This window comes from Anastrepha obliqua, chromosome 1, assembly GCF_027943255.1.
Source record: "Anastrepha obliqua isolate idAnaObli1 chromosome 1, idAnaObli1_1.0, whole genome shotgun sequence".
Lineage (NCBI taxonomy): Eukaryota > Metazoa > Arthropoda > Insecta > Diptera > Tephritidae > Anastrepha > Anastrepha obliqua.
The window spans coordinates 3,148,577-3,165,988 of record NC_072892.1 but is presented as its reverse complement, the minus strand read 5'-3'; the positions used below and the strand labels follow the sequence as shown (position 1 = coordinate 3,165,988).

General features: G+C 35.2%; 1 protein-coding gene across 5 annotated transcripts in view; it reads right to left on the bottom strand.

The window, feature by feature from the left end:
- The window catches only part of LOC129235674 (uncharacterized), a 206,045-nt gene that overhangs the window by 4,580 nt on the left and 184,053 nt on the right, over positions 1 to 17,412 (bottom strand). For all 5 annotated transcript variants that reach the window (XM_054869652.1, XM_054869653.1, XM_054869655.1 and 2 more), the window contains one exon: positions 706 to 2,280. In XM_054869652.1, the coding sequence (XP_054725627.1) occupies positions 706 to 1,840 (1,135 nt within the window). In that variant the 5' untranslated portion in view covers positions 1,841 to 2,280. The remainder of the gene's footprint in view (positions 1 to 705; positions 2,281 to 17,412) is intronic.

Below are 17,412 nucleotides of genomic sequence, written 5' to 3'. Positions count from 1 at the left end.
TTTTTCGCACCGAGTTTTTCGTCCTGTGCTGAAGTGGCTCGCAGTTAGTGTAGACCTAAATCTAATGGACAATCTCTGGAGCATTCTTAGTAAGCACATTTATAACGACGGACGCAAATTTATTACAATAAGTAAAGCTTCTACCGAATCTTCTGAAGTCTAAAGAAGAACCAGCAAGTGCTTCTTTGGACGGAGTAGGCCAATAAAAAAGAAAATTCTCTCTCGAAGAAAAGAAAACCCCATTTTATATGTCTCATGTTGTAAAATACATGGCACTGTCCTTAAAGACTCCGAGAAAACTGTTCTCCAGATAATATAATGACAAAGAGTGGTCTAAAGGAAGCGTGACCGCAATAACTTAGAAACTACTTGACCAATTCGATTCTAACTGCATTGTAAAGACTTGTAAGGAACCTGCCAAAGATGTAAGCTTCTATTTGGAATGTCCCTTATATCGGAATCAAAATGTTACAATGAAGAAATGTTGCAAAGCTTGGCAAGCTATGAAAATACGAGTATTTGTAGCAGACGATACTAACGGAATCTAAAATATAATATTGCATAAGAGTGTCAGTCTTCAGGAATTTCTTCTACTCACATCAGCCGATCGGCCAAGTACTGTGGTACGTACCTATAATCATTTTAAGAAAGTGCGGTAATGTTTTGAAATTCCTTGTCTCTCACTAGTCTTTCATTTTGACTCACCTTTGGCCCAGCCAGTTAACACATTGCCCAAATATGACACCTTGTACTCGGGATCTGGCGTACTTATATCCACACTATGCAAACGCTTGCCCCACAATCGTCCTAGACTACGCGACAGCGTACGCATCGTCTTACTGCCCAATTCCGCAGCTGCCTCGTTATCACCAGCCGCCACTGTGCTATGATCACAGAAACGTTCCAATCCATTTGCGGCGTTTTGCAGTTCATCGGCGATGTCAGCTTCCAGCGCTAGAACTTCGGTGAAATCCATTGTTGGTTCCTCGTCGCCAGCATCATTGTTGCTGGAGCTAACATCACCATCATCTTTGGAATAACGCTTAAAGCGGTCTAAGTAGGGTCCACTAGGACGTCGTCTGCCACCGTACGTATGGAATTTGCCATCCAATTGGGATTTGTTGCTATTCTCTTTGCTCGGATGGTGGTTTTTCTCAAATTTCTTTGCATGATGTTGATAAGTGTTGCCTAAAAGTCGAGCAATTGAAGAGCTCTTGACAAATGTCCGTTGACGGGGCGGTGTGAAGGATTGAGTTTTTGTAGCTGTCGCAGTTGCGGTTGTTGTTGACGCATTTGCCGTGCCTGCAGATTTTCCAGTCTGTGCTGGTGTCTGTTGTGTTGCAACACCAATTGACGTATTTGCGTTGGAATCTTTCTGACCCAATGCCTTCTGACTGAAGCGGCGACCTAGTGTGGAAAATAATGATAGACGCTCCATAGTTGAACTCTTCTTCTTTGGTTCTTCATTTGTGCTGTTGTTGTTGGGGTTGCTGTGTGCCACAACTTTTTTCTTGCTCTTTGTCGTTTCCTTGTGCTGCTGTGTGTGTTGTTGTTGTTGTTGCTGATATTTTAAATGCTCATTTTTTAGTGTTTTCGAGTTCGCAAACATTTTCGAAGTCGTATTCGAATTTGAATTCAATGCACTCGCCGCATTTTCAGTCTCTTTGAGACCACTGCTGCCATTACTCATGATTTTGCTGTTAATAATATTATTGTTGTTGTTATTATTATTATTATTGGCGGACACAACAACAAAGTCAACTTCATCGCGCGACGCCGGTATGCCGCTGGCTGCACTGCCAATGCTATTTTGTTTTATAGCCGCTCTGGTGACGTCCATGGTGGTGTGGTATATTAGTTAAGTTGTTGTTGTTATCTTCGTTATTAATTCGATTGCTGATAAGCGATGCAATGTTGTTATTATTAGTATTTATTTGTTATTACTAATATATCCGCTGTTAATGCTATTTTTATTATGTGCTTGTTGTTGTTTTATAATTACTTTTCATAGCTTTCTCAGACCAGCGCGCTTGAAGTCTCAATCTTTACGATTTCCGCTTGTAATTTTACTTGGTAGGGGAAATTGAAAATTGTTTTTACTTTTATTCATATTAACGGCATAATAATCGCTAATAGTTTTTTGTCTCCTAATGGTCTTCGCTCGGCCTCGCTCTACCTCTCAATAACTAGGCTCCTTTGCAGGTTGCTCACTTTCATTACACTTTTAATAGCCGTTATTTATGCCTTATTGTTGTTTTTCATCATGTTGCATTTATTGATCTGCAAGAGTAAATAAATTAATATTAATATGGATAAATAAATCAACATACACTTAAGTGATATAATACGCTACATATATGTATATGTGTATGTATTAGTAAGGTGTGATAATGATAAGATAAGCTTAGTCGAGTAGACATACATATGCATGTATGCACGATTATACCGACATGTAATTTGTTATTGTGAGTTTTGAAAAGGTTTAACAATTAGCAATAAACCAAGGAGCGGATGCTAATGGTTCTATTTTTATTATTTAATTTTCCCAATTATATTTAATAAGAAAATATATTAAATATAAAAAACTAAGTATAAATACAGGGTGAACGATGTGAAGTGTTACCAATTTCACACTGCTTGTATCTGTAAAACAGCTCATGACGTCAACGTCAAAATTGTTCTAATGACAGTTCAATATATTGTTTATAAGCCATCAAAGACATTTGCGTCTCAGTTTTGTTGTTTTTTTTTTCTGTGATGGAATTCAAACGTAAGAGTGTGATTGCGTTATATTTGGCTGGGAAATCACAACCAGCCATTGTTCGTGAGCTCAGTCACCTCAAAGTGAATAAAATGTTTGTGTATCGCACTATAAAACGTTACAATGATACTGGTAGCATTGCAAAACGCTATGGAGGTGGACCAAAAAAAACCGCAACAACTCCAGAAAGGGTTCAGAAAGTGAAGGCTCGACTTGAACGAAATCCACGTCGAAGTGGTGGAAAAATGGCCAGAGAACTGATAATATCGCAAGACAGCATTCGACGCATATTGAAAAATGAGCTCAAGATCAAGGCTTACAAGTTCCAAAATGATCTTTAACCCCGGCAAAAAAAATTCGACTTATTACTACGGGAAAATGTTTTAGAAGCTGCTTTAGAGCCGTTGACACGAAAACGTTTCGGTCGTAGACCATGGACGTTCCAACAGGACTCGGCACCGTCTCATAAAGCTCGTGTAAACCAAGAATGGTTAAAAAATCATGTTCCACACTTCATTTACTCCACACAATGGCTTTCGAATTCGCCAGACGCAAATCCGATGGACTATTCTCTCTGGTCCATTTTGGAGAGCAAGGTGAGGACTAAAAAATATGCCAGTATGGATGCGCTGAAAAAAGCGATTATATGAGAATGGGCCAAAATACCTCAAGATCACATTCGTGCAGCATGCAACTCATTTTTTGACCGTTTGAAGGCTATAGTCAAGGCAAAAGGTGGTCATATCGAGCCAAAGTGAATATATGTTAAAATTGTAATCATTTTTGAACAACTTTGTCTTTGAAAACAAAAGTTATGGTGTTTTGAAAAGGTAACACTTCATATCATTCACCCTTTATAAAGGGTATTTCAAAAGTAACGCCTAAATGTCAGTAGTGTATGATTCCTGGTTGGTAATTTTTAATGTAATCTTTCTCATTTGCCAAATAGACGGAATAAGGCGCTAAAATTATTGAACTTTATTATGAAAATGGTCGATCTTTAAGAACAACATATCAATCTTAGGTTTTATGCAGCGTAATGGCTTGAAGCTCTCTCCCCTACACTCTCAAATTATTTTTTACTTCCTTTGTTCCTCTAGATTAGAGTATGCAACACCAATTTGCAATTGAGAGAATTGGAAGTGCCCGTTTGATTTTAATTAACTTTAAGTCTTTAGAGAGTAGAAGGTCTATACTCTCACTGTCATTTGTTTTTAGTGTAATTAAATGAGAAATTGATTGTTCATCCCTATTATGGAGCATTCACCTTCAAATCCCTCCTAGATCTCTACGCAATACTTACTCATTTCATCTTAAATTTCTTATATTAACATGAATTATGCGCTCTAAGATAATTCAATGAGATCTCGAGTTATATTCCGCTTGATTTTTCGGTGTCAAAGAATGAATTTTATTAATTTCTAAACTCTTTTCTTAAATTTATTTATTTAAGGGGACAGATACCTGTAAAATTTCGAAACAAATTTTTTTTTCATAAAATGTTAATATAATCCTTTAAGAATGTTTCAAAAAATTTTTAGAACGTAAATATAAGTATTTGTTATATTATAGATCGTCAACCATGACGACTCTATTCTTTGCGTTCGTGCGCTGGACGGAGTAGAGTTATGTATTCAAACTTTAGACGCTTTTTTCTCAAAACTATATTTTTCGAATTGGCGTACACGATAACTCGAAAAGTTATTGACCGATCTCCTTTAAATTTTGCACACATCTTTTGTATGATAATACATTCTATGTGAATTTACAAGTTTTCGAAAATTTTTCGAAAAGATAATTTTTTCGAAGCAAAAATAGTAGGAAAATTCGCCCCAAAGTCATTTTTTTTCTGAAGCATTTTATTCCGCGATTTTTGTTTTCATTTTTGTTCAATTCATATAGAAATTATGACATTAATAAACAAAAAAATTTCTGTTTTTTTTTGTATTCAGGTCACTGACGCCGATGCTACAATGCCCGCCGATTGAGAAGCCCCACTGCGCCCTTCCTGGAAGAATTGAGTGTACATCCGATTAAATGATTAAAATAAAAAAAAAATAAAAAATTATTTTAATGAAAATCAGGGAAAATATGGCCGTTTACAGGTATCTGTCCCCTTAACTATCTATAGAATTTTAAGTTCATATTAGCTCTAAGTGGTCTGTAAAAGCTGTTAATATTATATGTTTTAGACTTGAAGTAAACGAAAATACTAAAAATCGTATTTTTTTGGTTTCATAATTGTGGAGAGTTGTATTTGGAATAAAAATAGTGAAACATGAAAAATCTAAATTTTTACATGTTTTATTTTATTGTGCCCAAAACAAAAAAGTCGTTGCTTTTGTGAACTGTAATTGCCAGATCGTTATGTGGCACACCTTGATATATGTAGTAGCATATGAACGAGACGGTATCAATAAAACGGTCCGCGGATGACATATGGCTAAAATAAATTTTTTGTTTTTTGGTAGGACTGTTATAAGCTTAAAAAAATAAATAAATAATTGGCGCGTACACTTCTGTTAGGTGTTTGGCCGAGCTCCTCCTCCTATTTTTGGTGTGCGTCTTGATGTTGTTCCACAAATGGAGGGACCTACAGTTTCAAGCCGACTCCGAACGGCAGATATTTTTATGAGGAGCTTTTTCATGGCAGAAATACACTCGGAGGTTTGCCATTGCCTGCCGAGGGGCGACCGCTATTAGAAAAATGTTTTTTATTAATTTTGCTTTCACCGAGATTCGAACCAACGACCTCTCTGTGAATTCCGAATGGTAATGACGCACCAACCCATTCGGCTACGGCGGCCGCTTTATTATTTATGTTATAAGCTTACATGGCAAATTTCAGCGTGATATGTCACATAGTTTGTTTTCTGTGCTACTGTAAACAAGTTAAGCTCGAGTGTGTTCTTCGAATTCTCTTTTATGACTTCAATTGTCTCAAAATGTTTTCCACGGAGCGGCAACTTGAGCTTGGGAAACAGGAAAAAGTCACATGGAGCCATATCAGGCGAATATACGGTGCTTGCTGAACGATATTAACATTATCTTCGTTCAAATAATCGCGAACAAGACGTGATGTGTGAGCTGGTGCATTATCGTGATGCAAGAACCATGACTTGTTGTCCCACAATTCCTTCCTTTTAAGACGAATGTTCTCGCGCAAACGCTTTAAAACGTCTAAATAATATTCAGCGTTAACCGATCGGCCTTGCGGAAGGAACTCCGAGTGCACTACACCTTCGTAATCGAAAAAAACAGTCAGCATAACCTTAATTTTTGAGCGATTTTGGAGTGGTTTTTTGGGTTGATGTACGGCCTTCTTTGAACGATTTGTACCACTGGAAAACACGTGCAAGCAAAAGGGCAGAGTCCAGAGAAGATTTGCTCATGTTGGATATTGCAAAAATGGACAGTGCGAGAAAGCCACTTTCGATTGTCTATCTTAAAATGGACGTGTCATATATATATGTATATATATATATGCGAGGGCTGATTGAATTTCGAGATTGAAAAAATTAAGAAAATATATGACACCTTCCTTGTGTCTCTTTGCTTGGGAGCATAAGATCACTTGCTCAGGGCTTTTTCAAATCACCCGGTTCTGAGCAGTTGTTTTTTCAGTTAGTAAAGAAATACTAACTAATAAATGGATATACATAATTGGCGCTGGCACACCTTTTGGGTATTTGGCCAAGCTTCTGCTTCTATTAGTCGTGTGCGTCTTTATGTTTTCCACAAATGGATGGACTTACAGTTTTAAAACGACTCCGGACGGAGAAGAACTTTAAGAGGGACTTTTTCATGGCACAAATACACTCGAAGAGTTTGCCATTATCTGCTGAGGAGTGACTGCCATTAGAACGTGTGCACCCCCGAATAGTAGTCACACACGAACCCATTCGGCTACGGCGGCCATCAAAATAGCTGTTATCAGCTGATATGGCGATAGTTAAAGTATAGTATCTGTCAGGACGTAGAATTCATCTGTTAGAGAGGAGTTGTTTTACGCTGTATTGCGCTGTATTTCGTGCTTATAAATAAAATCATACAGTAAAAAGTTCAAAGTGAAAAAAGTATATTTCCATTTCATTGTAAACAAACTTGAAGTATCGAGTTGTGGTCAATTGGTTTATGCAATTAATTATATCATTTATTCATATATACAAATAATTATACACATACATACATATATACAAATGTTGTTACTATAGCCAAAATTGTTGAAAAAAGAAACTATCGAAGCGTAAACAAATCACCGCCAGAATATAAACAAACCAATTTGAAATAGTAATGTCATGTCACCATACGTTATTATGAATTCCAAGCAACACAGGATGAATCGCCACAGTTGTGATCTTATCGGCCGTCATTTGAAACAAAATTACGAGATTCGTCAGTTGTATGAACTGAATGGAGTAGTAATAGCCGAACGCGGACGATTGTATATTATTTTAAGTCACAATAGGCCAGTTTTACAATTTTGGGTGACAATAGAAAAAGAATATAAAAAAATTAAAAAATTAGAAAACTTGTAGAAATGGTCGCTCGAAATATGTGTACATATGTATGTAGCTTATTTCGATGATATTTGAACCCTGCCAAATAACGTCTTATAATTCGATTTAGACGGCTGCACGCACGAAAAAATCTGTCGTTATTTTGCTCACACGTCGTTACCTTGCTTGAACTGCAAGCGAGAGCGCGGAACGAACGATAAAGAGCACAATCGGCCCCCGCATTCGGCAACGTTCGCTATCTGGCTCTCTCCTACTTGAGTGAGCATATATATGTATGTATAGTATATGCGCATATACATATATATAAATTCACATACATATTTGTATTTGCATATGCCTTCTTATTGATTGTTATTAATTTGATTTATTTGAAGAATTTAAAATAAAACCAAGTGTAGCATCATCATCCTTACCGAATTTATAATTAGTGACGACTAGTTGTTAATAATAACTGTTGTTTTAATGTTTTTATTATTAATTTATTATTACATATGAAGGGAAAAATTTATGGTAATATTTATAAGATATGTTGTATACTAATATATGTATATAAACATGCATACATACATATACTTTGGTGCAATTTTCATAGTCTAATATAGGTGCATATGTACGCACATATATATATATAATAATATATATATAATATACATATGTCCTATGCCAATACATATAAACATGCATATATACAATTTCGCGCAATTTGCAAACAAAAAGAACAAATCTATATGTAAAGATCATATGGACATATCAAATGTACGAATCTATTCTGTACGCAAGCAAGTGTAAGCTAATGCTTGAACTGCAAGCGAGAGCTCGGAACGAACGACAAAGACGCACAGTCGGCCTCCACCTTCGGCAACGTTCGACATCTGGCTCTCTTCTACTTGATCATATATAATATATGTATGTACATATATGCGCATATATATATAAATTCACATATTTGTATTTGCATATGCCTTCTTCCTGTGTGCATGGTAATGAATCATTTCTCTGTTGAGAATAGGATGATGATAGGAACAGTAGGAAATGAAAGGGGGTCTTTGGAGTGTAATGTGTCTTGCAAAAGTCAAATCGATGATGCTGTCGCTTAGTGTTGTTGACTTATTAACGTCTGATACACAATCGGAATTGAACATATCTTTCATGAATTTGATAAATGTTTCGTTATTTTTCACGTTTGTGTAAATGTAACTTGGTCAATTCCATTACGATTCCATTTACCTCCTTCTCTATATCCATACAAAATATCTATCAAACAAATAAAATTAAAATTTTGTTTTGAAAATTGCAATCATTACATCAGTATTTTTTTATGACGTTGTCACGTTAAACTATCGTCAGTAAACCGACTTTACAGACAACCTCTTTTTTTATTATAGAAGCAAATTTTTCATTTTCTATTCTCTGGAGCCAATCGGTAATTTTTACTGCATTAAAATTTGACAACTTCATTTGTGAATGGCGACCGAACTATGACTAGATTACGGTTGTGTTAACGGATTCATGCTGTTTATAAAGTTCAATGGGTGACGAATATCAAATCCTAGTATATCATTGGACGTAGCACCAGCGCAGGTGCTGAGATCCACACAGTTAATTTCAAAAAGCACTTGAAGTAAACCCGAGTCCACAGCATGCAAACCTCGTGGTCATTGTCCTCTAAGGGCACCCACAAAATAGCTCACTCGAGCGCCTCCAAAACACACGTGGCCAGAAAAGTTTAACGTTTACATTAAAAAAAAATGTTTTCCTTGTTGGATTGTTTTCACCGTATTGTAAAAGGGCTTTCAAAAGACAAGCCTAGATGTTGTTTTAAAATAAAACATGTAAAAACTTAGATTATTCCCGATTCCACCATTTTTATTCAAAATAAAGCTCTTAAAACTTATATCTAAAAAGTCATTTCATTTAAATGTCCACCAAGAGCACGTCTACAGGTAAAATCCGCCGTCAATTCATGAATGCCTAATTGTTGAAAACGTAGAGACGTCGATGTTGCAGGTTGTGCAGTAACACTTTGCGCTAAAGCAGCAATATTCTCAACAGAACGGGCAGCTTTTGGCCTGCCAGTCCTTTTTCCATCCTCGACAGAACGAATTGCTTGAAATTGTTTCAGCAATCTTTGAATTGTCGACTCATTCATGATCGCAAACCCACTCGACTACGGCAGCCACTTAAACATTTCTATACTTTTGAAATTGCAATTCATTGAAATGTCTGGGTTTCCCCTATGCATTCCTTATTCGTTTCTAGGAATTATAAACATCGTTTAGTAAAATATCACTTTTCAAATAAAATGTAAAAATATTCCCAGAGCATTGAGTGAATTTTGAAAGTGTAACAAAAAAAAAAAAAATTATAAAATAATTATAGCTCCACAAACTCTCGCTAATTGAGTTTTAAAATATAGCTTCGTACCTCATATGCGAACTTTTTCAATTAACACAATTTTCATTTTCTTTCAACACATCCACTACACTTCGATTTACATTTTTCAAATTTTTTAGCACAACACTCGCAGCCATTGATTCTTAGCACATAATTAACACATTTAATTAATATAAAATTATTAACTAACAACAAATTATCGACGGACATTTACGAGTGTTTTCCAAAAATAGTTTTTCATTAAGGAACAAATTGAGCGGGGAATACAATAATTAGAAAGGCAGATATTAACCAACGAAAGCGATTTACTCATCTAATCGGTTGCAAAAGAGGCGTTGGATAATACAAATACACATTTTTATGAAGCCAAATATGTTTGCTGTTTATTAGCAATCTTAGATTTCCGCGAAAAAATTTTAATTTTACGATTTTCCCGTTAACTTGTTTACGCTCGCTGATTGACGCATTGTCTTGTGAGGAAAGTGAACGACTAAAATAGCTAATAGGTAAGTCGTCAGTGTGCGCTCGGGCGCTGAGCACTTCACTGGAGTATTTGTGCTTTTTTCACTTTGAATTTGTTCGATTTTTTGCATAAATGCGCACACGTACATGTATGAATGTGTATGTGCACAGGTATGTGAAGGTGTGTATGGGCTTGTATTTAGAACTGACGCGATTTCTGTGAGTTATATGTATATGGAGTATGCAGATAAATCGCTTCACATCACGCTTGGGTGCATGTAAATAGGCACACAAATGAATGTATTCATGTGTGTGTGTGTACTAAAATAACAAATCAGCTGCGTTATAGTTACTTTCGGTGTGAAGATTATGATAAGATAATATTTCCGAGTATTTATTTATAAAAAGGTTGAATGAAAGAGAGATTGATTGAGGGTGTAGAAGGGTGGGTTAAGGGAAGCAATTAACTAAAGTGATGGGAGTTGAAGTGGTGCATAGTGGTGATGTGCAATGGAAAATTTAAGCAAATTCAAAATACTCCGAATGTAAAAAAAGGGGAGAAAGTGCAACTGATTGCAACGCCCAAGCACTAATAGCAAATAAAAATTAAGTCAGTTCGGATTTGGTACAAAATTTTCATGGTTCAATATTTTGTATTCAAAATTCTGGCTGTCAAAATTCTGTATTGTAAAATTCTACTTGATATATGTAATCCTTTATTGCAAAATGCTCCATTTCAAAATTTTGTACTGAAAAATTGTGTTTAAAAAATGCTGGCAGCCGTACGATTAATGAGAGGAAATGAGCACTTTATTAAAAATACGGAGAGCCACACACATAATGAAGTGCGCATTTACCCTCATTAACCGTACAGTGCCCAGAATTTTTAACACATCAGGTTATTTTAAGGTATTAGTTTTATATTTTAGTACCATCACTAGCGCTAATTATGGAAACGATTCAAATCACTTAAAATTTTAATTGTATATTAATATTTTTGTATGATAAATGTACATGAAGGTATTCAAACATTGACACCTCGTACCTGCCTCGACTGTTATACTTTAGAACAGCGTAGGTAGATAGGTGAAATGCTGAAGTACCGCTCTGGCACTCCACAAGTAACACTAAAGTGCCATTTTGATACCATTTTGAGACCTTCAACGGAGATTTCTATAGCCAGAGCTATATAGAGCTGTTGATGTAGTGAAGAAGATTGATGGGATTTAGGTTGGCGCTCTGCCCTAGGCTGTCGAAGAAAGGAGTAGCCAGTGACCTTAATTGTCTAGCTGCCAATACACGGGCTTTTACACAGAAAGTGCTCAAAAGTCTCCTTCTCTGAAAGCTCCCTACAGCTTCCGCAATGGGGGTTAAATGGTAAACCTACTTCTTCCGCGTGTGTGCCGTTCGTCCAATAACTGGTAAACACAGCTACGAGCTTGGAAATTGAATGGCGTGGAGTCCCCGGGACTTTCTTAGTCTTCCTTCTATGGTAGTGGGGCCAAAGGGGTTTCAAAATGGTACACGAAGAAATGAACCTCCATCTATTCTGCTTTTTAATTTATCAGTAGAATATATCTTTGTACAAGGGAGCGCAAAATTAATCACCCCATTGAAAGAATTATAATATTTGCAAATGGCATCGTACGTCGATCACATTTGACACTTGTGAACAACGATCTACTATATTGTCGTTGAATTTCCAATTTTTTCACTTCTTTTTGAGTTCTTAATAAATAATCTTTTTTTTTCATTCAAAGCATAACATAAATTTTTTTCTTTATAGTACTTTAAAAATACATAATTATGCACCAAAATAAATTTGCATACACAATTTTAATATCCATAACATTAATTCTATTTAAATTATTTTGTCTTTAAAGAATTTTTAAAATTTTTAAATTTTCAAACTCCAAAGAATTTAGGTTGTTTGGAATTTGTTTCGCATTTTTCCTATAATTTTTACTATAAAACTATTATAATGCGGAATTTAGAATCTCTCCCAGTAAGTTTATCAAATTTGGTTTAGATAAATCAAAAGGTCTGTGAAGAAATTTTTTGCAAAAATGTACAATAATAATCTTATTAGGGAATAGAGTTGCTTGCTCGCCGTACATTCGGCGAATTGAGTAGTCGCCCGGGCAAATTTTTGTATCCAAAATATTATGTATTCTATCTACACTGCGAATACAGTTGTGTGCAAAATAATAACACTCACATGTACATAGGTGATATTTTGATTGAAAAAAAAAACGATATATAAACAAAGTGGTGGAAATTAATTATCTAATTTTATTTTTCAAAAACGTTTTTACTAAAATAAATGATCTTAAGTAATGAAAATTTTATTTTGATCCTTTTGCACTTCATTGCTTGTCGGTTTGTATACCGCAGCTGTCTGGTTCACAAGTGTCAAGTATAAAATGATTGAGGTACGACGCCATTTGCAAAATTATAGAATTTCGGGTAGGGTGCTTAATTTTGCGCCACCTTGTATTAAAAAAAAATTAATTTCTGTTTGAATTCGACTTTATTTAAATATGTTTCAATTAATTAACTAAATATTCATTACTTGCTTTTCAAATAAATAAAAATGTGTGTAAGGAAAAAAATTCCAAAAACTTTAAAAACATATTTTTTCTTAAAGCACATTTATGAGTTTTACTTTCAAACAAGCATTTTTCAAAATTTGATTCGGTTATATACTTATGCACATACATACCATTGCCCCCTTGTGCAAAATTATCACCCTTTGGAAAATCATTTTTTGTTTTTGTGGTAAAAATGTTATCAACAAATAAAATTTTGCGCCACCTTGTGTAATTGCTACATTATCAATTTTTTCCAAATATTATATTTACTTCATACCAATAAAACAAAAATAAAAATAAATCTAAATGAAAATTCTTCAAACATTATAAAAGAAACGAAGTCACAGTTTGTATTTTAATAAACATTTTAAATCACTTGGAGCATGTCTAATAATATATCTCATTTTCACCCACCCAACTCTTCCCAAGGCCTTCTAAGCATTGGCAATATGCTTGCCAAATGAATGATTAATGAGTAAATAATTAGCTGGGTATTTTTGACTGTATTTTTTTTCTTGCTGAAATGATAAATACCGCAAATAGCTAATTTAAGCAATAAACTAATTAAACTGAATTTATGTACAAACCTATAAAACACACATCTGCACGCATTTATATATATATATTCATACATACATACATACGTACATATACACTTTGTGTTTATATATAGATTCATATATATTTCGCAAATATTTGTGGTAGGTGGCGCATTTCTGTATGTCGCGCGCGTTCCTTCATATAAATTTTGACATCCATAAAATTTGCTAAAAAACACTTTACAAATATTTTTCAGCGCTAAACCAGTTAAAGCTGTCATGCGGTGATACTATTTTTGGAGTAGTCTTCTTGGTTATTATCAATACATACATGTATATGTACATGTGCCAAAATTTGTTCTATCTTTCTAGTAGCTTACCCTAATCTTTTGCGATAATCAAAGTGTGAGATAAGTTAAAAAACTCGCTTCTTCAATGTGTGTACGGGCACTTGCTTAAATAGAAGCGAGCGCATGCAAATGAATTGAAAGTCGAGATGCTTGGGCAATGTAGTTGTGTGCATATGTAGATATGCCAAAAATTACAAAAAAAAAAAAAAAAAAATTATAAAATATTTTAAAAATATTAACGCCTTCAATTCTGTGGTATATTTTGCATTAGAAATGCTGCGTCATTTAAACCTAAGTATGTATGTAGCCTTCCCAAAATAGGATTCCTTTTCACTCTGATATTAATTTTTTCTTACTTTTCTAGACTTTATCACTATTATTATTATTTTTTTTTTTATATTTATCGAATAAGTAAGTCGGCCTGCTTGATATACATTGCTTACAACATTTTTCAATTATTATTCTTTTGTCATCCATCTACGCCTTCATTTTCTATCTCTATCTCTATCTCTACCGTATTGAAAAAATGCAACAAGATGAACAGCAGACGAATGTAACTGACGATTAACGACGGCCTCCAGATGCAATTACTAAAACTGTAAAGTCCCACACTGACTAAGGCTTTCGATAGCTCTTACTCCTCTTTAAAAAAATATATATCTATCTTTATCTTTACCTTTAGGGCCTTCAGTACACTAAAAAGTGAAAGAATTCAAATAGCTCATCATCAACAACAAATTTTATTAATTTAAATTTTTTTATAAACGGGAAATTAAAAGTCGATGTACGCACATATGATTCCACTTAACTCGGCTAGATTCCCGGCTATGGGAAAATTCATAGTAACGAAAGGGCTAACAATTTAGCTAAAGTCGAAACCTCTTTTCCTGAATGTACGGATAGGAAAGAAAGCTGAAACCATATGGAGACAATACGGATCTGCAAAATTGCAAAGCATATTTGGTTCAACCATAAGTACAATAAATCTTCGTGGGAAAGGAAGAGATATACTTAGCCACAACTAGGGGCTATTGGCCTCTTGGTTAACTTGTGGCAAGCTCATCGCTATCGTAGTTTTACGTTCGAAAAATGTATGGAAACAGTTCTTTACTCGGCTGCTTCTAAATGCGCTATCTACGGAATCTCTCTAAGTGCCTAATGATTAGCACAAACAGATTCTTCGGCAAGTTTTTTAAAGATAAGAGCGGATGGTAACAGGAATCAGCAGAAATTAGTTCTTGGGTCTTGGGCCAAGTGCCAAGGCGACACTGCCATCAACCAACCAAGCAAGCTCGTAATAATATTTATTTATTTCCGTGTTATTGTTATATAATTCATTTGAGTTTTCCATGTTTATTGCATTTTATCTTATCGATGTTGTGAATCAATGCCAGGCTGAGTAGGTACTTTTCGCATCAATGAAAACCACAAGTGCGCAAGTGACAAAAGTCATCTTCTAAAAATAAAAAAAAATACTTCTTTCTATTATTTCTCGATTTTTCCAATTATAGAGGTACATTTCCCACTTTTTATTGTAATTTCGCTAAGTAAGACGGGAAGCTCGCAAAAAGTTGTAATTTATTACCCCGATATTCACCTTTGATATGTCTTAGTGTCAGGTGCGCCAGCCCTCCATTGCGGTTTGTGTATGTTATCTATTGAAGCATTTTACTATCTTGCGCACTAAGACTTTATATGTTTATGTTATTAGTTTTCTTCCCTACTTAACTCTGATTTATTTGATTTGAAATGTTAGTGGTGATTTTTTAGCTGACGAGTGGCGTAAGTATATGGCCAGTGGCCAGTCATGTGATATATAATATTTCAATTGATTGACAGCTTTGACATTTGGAACTTACGTGAGAAAACTCGCCAGTTATCGACAGTTCGGAATGTAATTATTTATATATGATCGTAAAGAAGAATATTTGTGTATTGAGATAGATTCAAAATGAAAAAAGGGCAAGAATAATAATAATAATAATATTAATAATAATAATAAAATAATAAAAGCTATCGCCACGAGATGCCGATATTACGGCCCATCACACATTTGGTTCGGCAAGATACCGATCAACCTAACATACCATCTTTGTTTCACGAAAGCTGTGCTGCGTCTGATTGAGCTTCAGATATTTTGGGAGCCTTTGGAGCAGCAGTTGTGCATATAAATCACTGGTCAATTTAGACCGCTGGCTTAAAGAGAGAGAGCCACTTTCCAGACGTGGAGGAGCAATGGACAAGTGCCTTCGACTGTGAGATGCTCACTATATCCAAATTCAAAAGCAAAAGTTTTAGTCATCCAACTTCAGTCTGACTCAGTTGAAAAATGGCGTAAATTTTGGAGTCCGCAACAGCTTGAGACTTAATTTAGGCACAAAAATATTATCCACCAGGCAAGGGCCTCAAATTAAAGTAAACAATCCCTGATTGAGATAAAACTGGAGGTCAGAGGAATTATTTAAATACTTCTATGAGCTTCGATCGTACGATCACGCATGGAAAAAAGGTGCCGCGGCAGTCAAGCAGCAGACGCCAGCTCACCTGTGTTCATGGTGGTCTTATTGCACTTATTTTCGAATTCATCTATTTTTGTGACTTTAAAGTGGGGATGTTCCTGTAAAACTCTATATTAAGTTAATTCTGATAGTCATTTAACGGCGGTCGCCGTGGCAGGATTTGTGCGTGACTACCATTCGGTGGTGACTACCATGGACACGAATTACCAGAACGATAGAAAAGGTTTTTTCTAATAGCGGTCGCTCCTCGGCAGACGATGGCTAACCTATAGTACCATGAAAAAGCTCTTCATGAAAAAGCCTTCTGCCGTTCAGAGGCGGCATAAGACTGAGAGTCCCTCCATTTTTGGAACAACATCCGAATGCACATTACAAATTGGAGGCGGAGAACGGCCAAACACCTAATAAAGGATGTCCCTGTCAACTATATCATATATGTACTATTATAATATACACTAAGTATGTATATTGATTTATGTTTTGTATTTTATTTGCATACAAGTTTCTTTACTTCTTAAAAACCACTCTTTACATAAATTAATTCAAACGCATTTCTACGACTAGATTTGCATACTAGAAGTACTAACCGTTCAATCTGGAAATGCACGAGACCGGATGGTACGCATTCCCATGCAGGTGCGTATAAACATAGAAATGCAGGCACATACCCTGCAGAGAAACCATGAAATCGTGAAATAAATGACTGGTTTAGAACTAATACGATTTTGTCCATTGCGAACCACTACGATAGGCTTGTTGGGAGAAGCGGCCACTGAGAGTGTGATAGTGAAAAAGAGTGTGATAGTAAATAAATTGGATTAGAGATTTAAGGAACTTATTTAGTAAATCTCATGATGTCATCTGGCGAATAGATAACATACAATCAGAAAGCTGGAGGAGTTGCAAAATTGCTTTTAACAAACCACAGTCAGGCAAGGGTGAATGTGTATATACGAAAAGCCTTATTTGCTAGTAGAATATGTAAGAAATTAGGCTTGTTAAAAGGTGTGGTTAATGAGGGCTATGAGGGGCATGAGGTGACGTGATAATTTTATATAACAACAGATTTCACACAGAAAATAAAACTTGCTCAATGTGTAATTTAGGCGCACATTTTCACATTATTGAGAGGATATAGAAAATTCTTTTTCGGAAAATTTACCTTAAACGATTCACATTGTTCACAACTGTTTGTGATTCATAATGGGGAAAATTATCATTGGGATAAACTTTTGCGTTGTCTGACATCGACCAGTGAAATATTGGACTTAGGAGT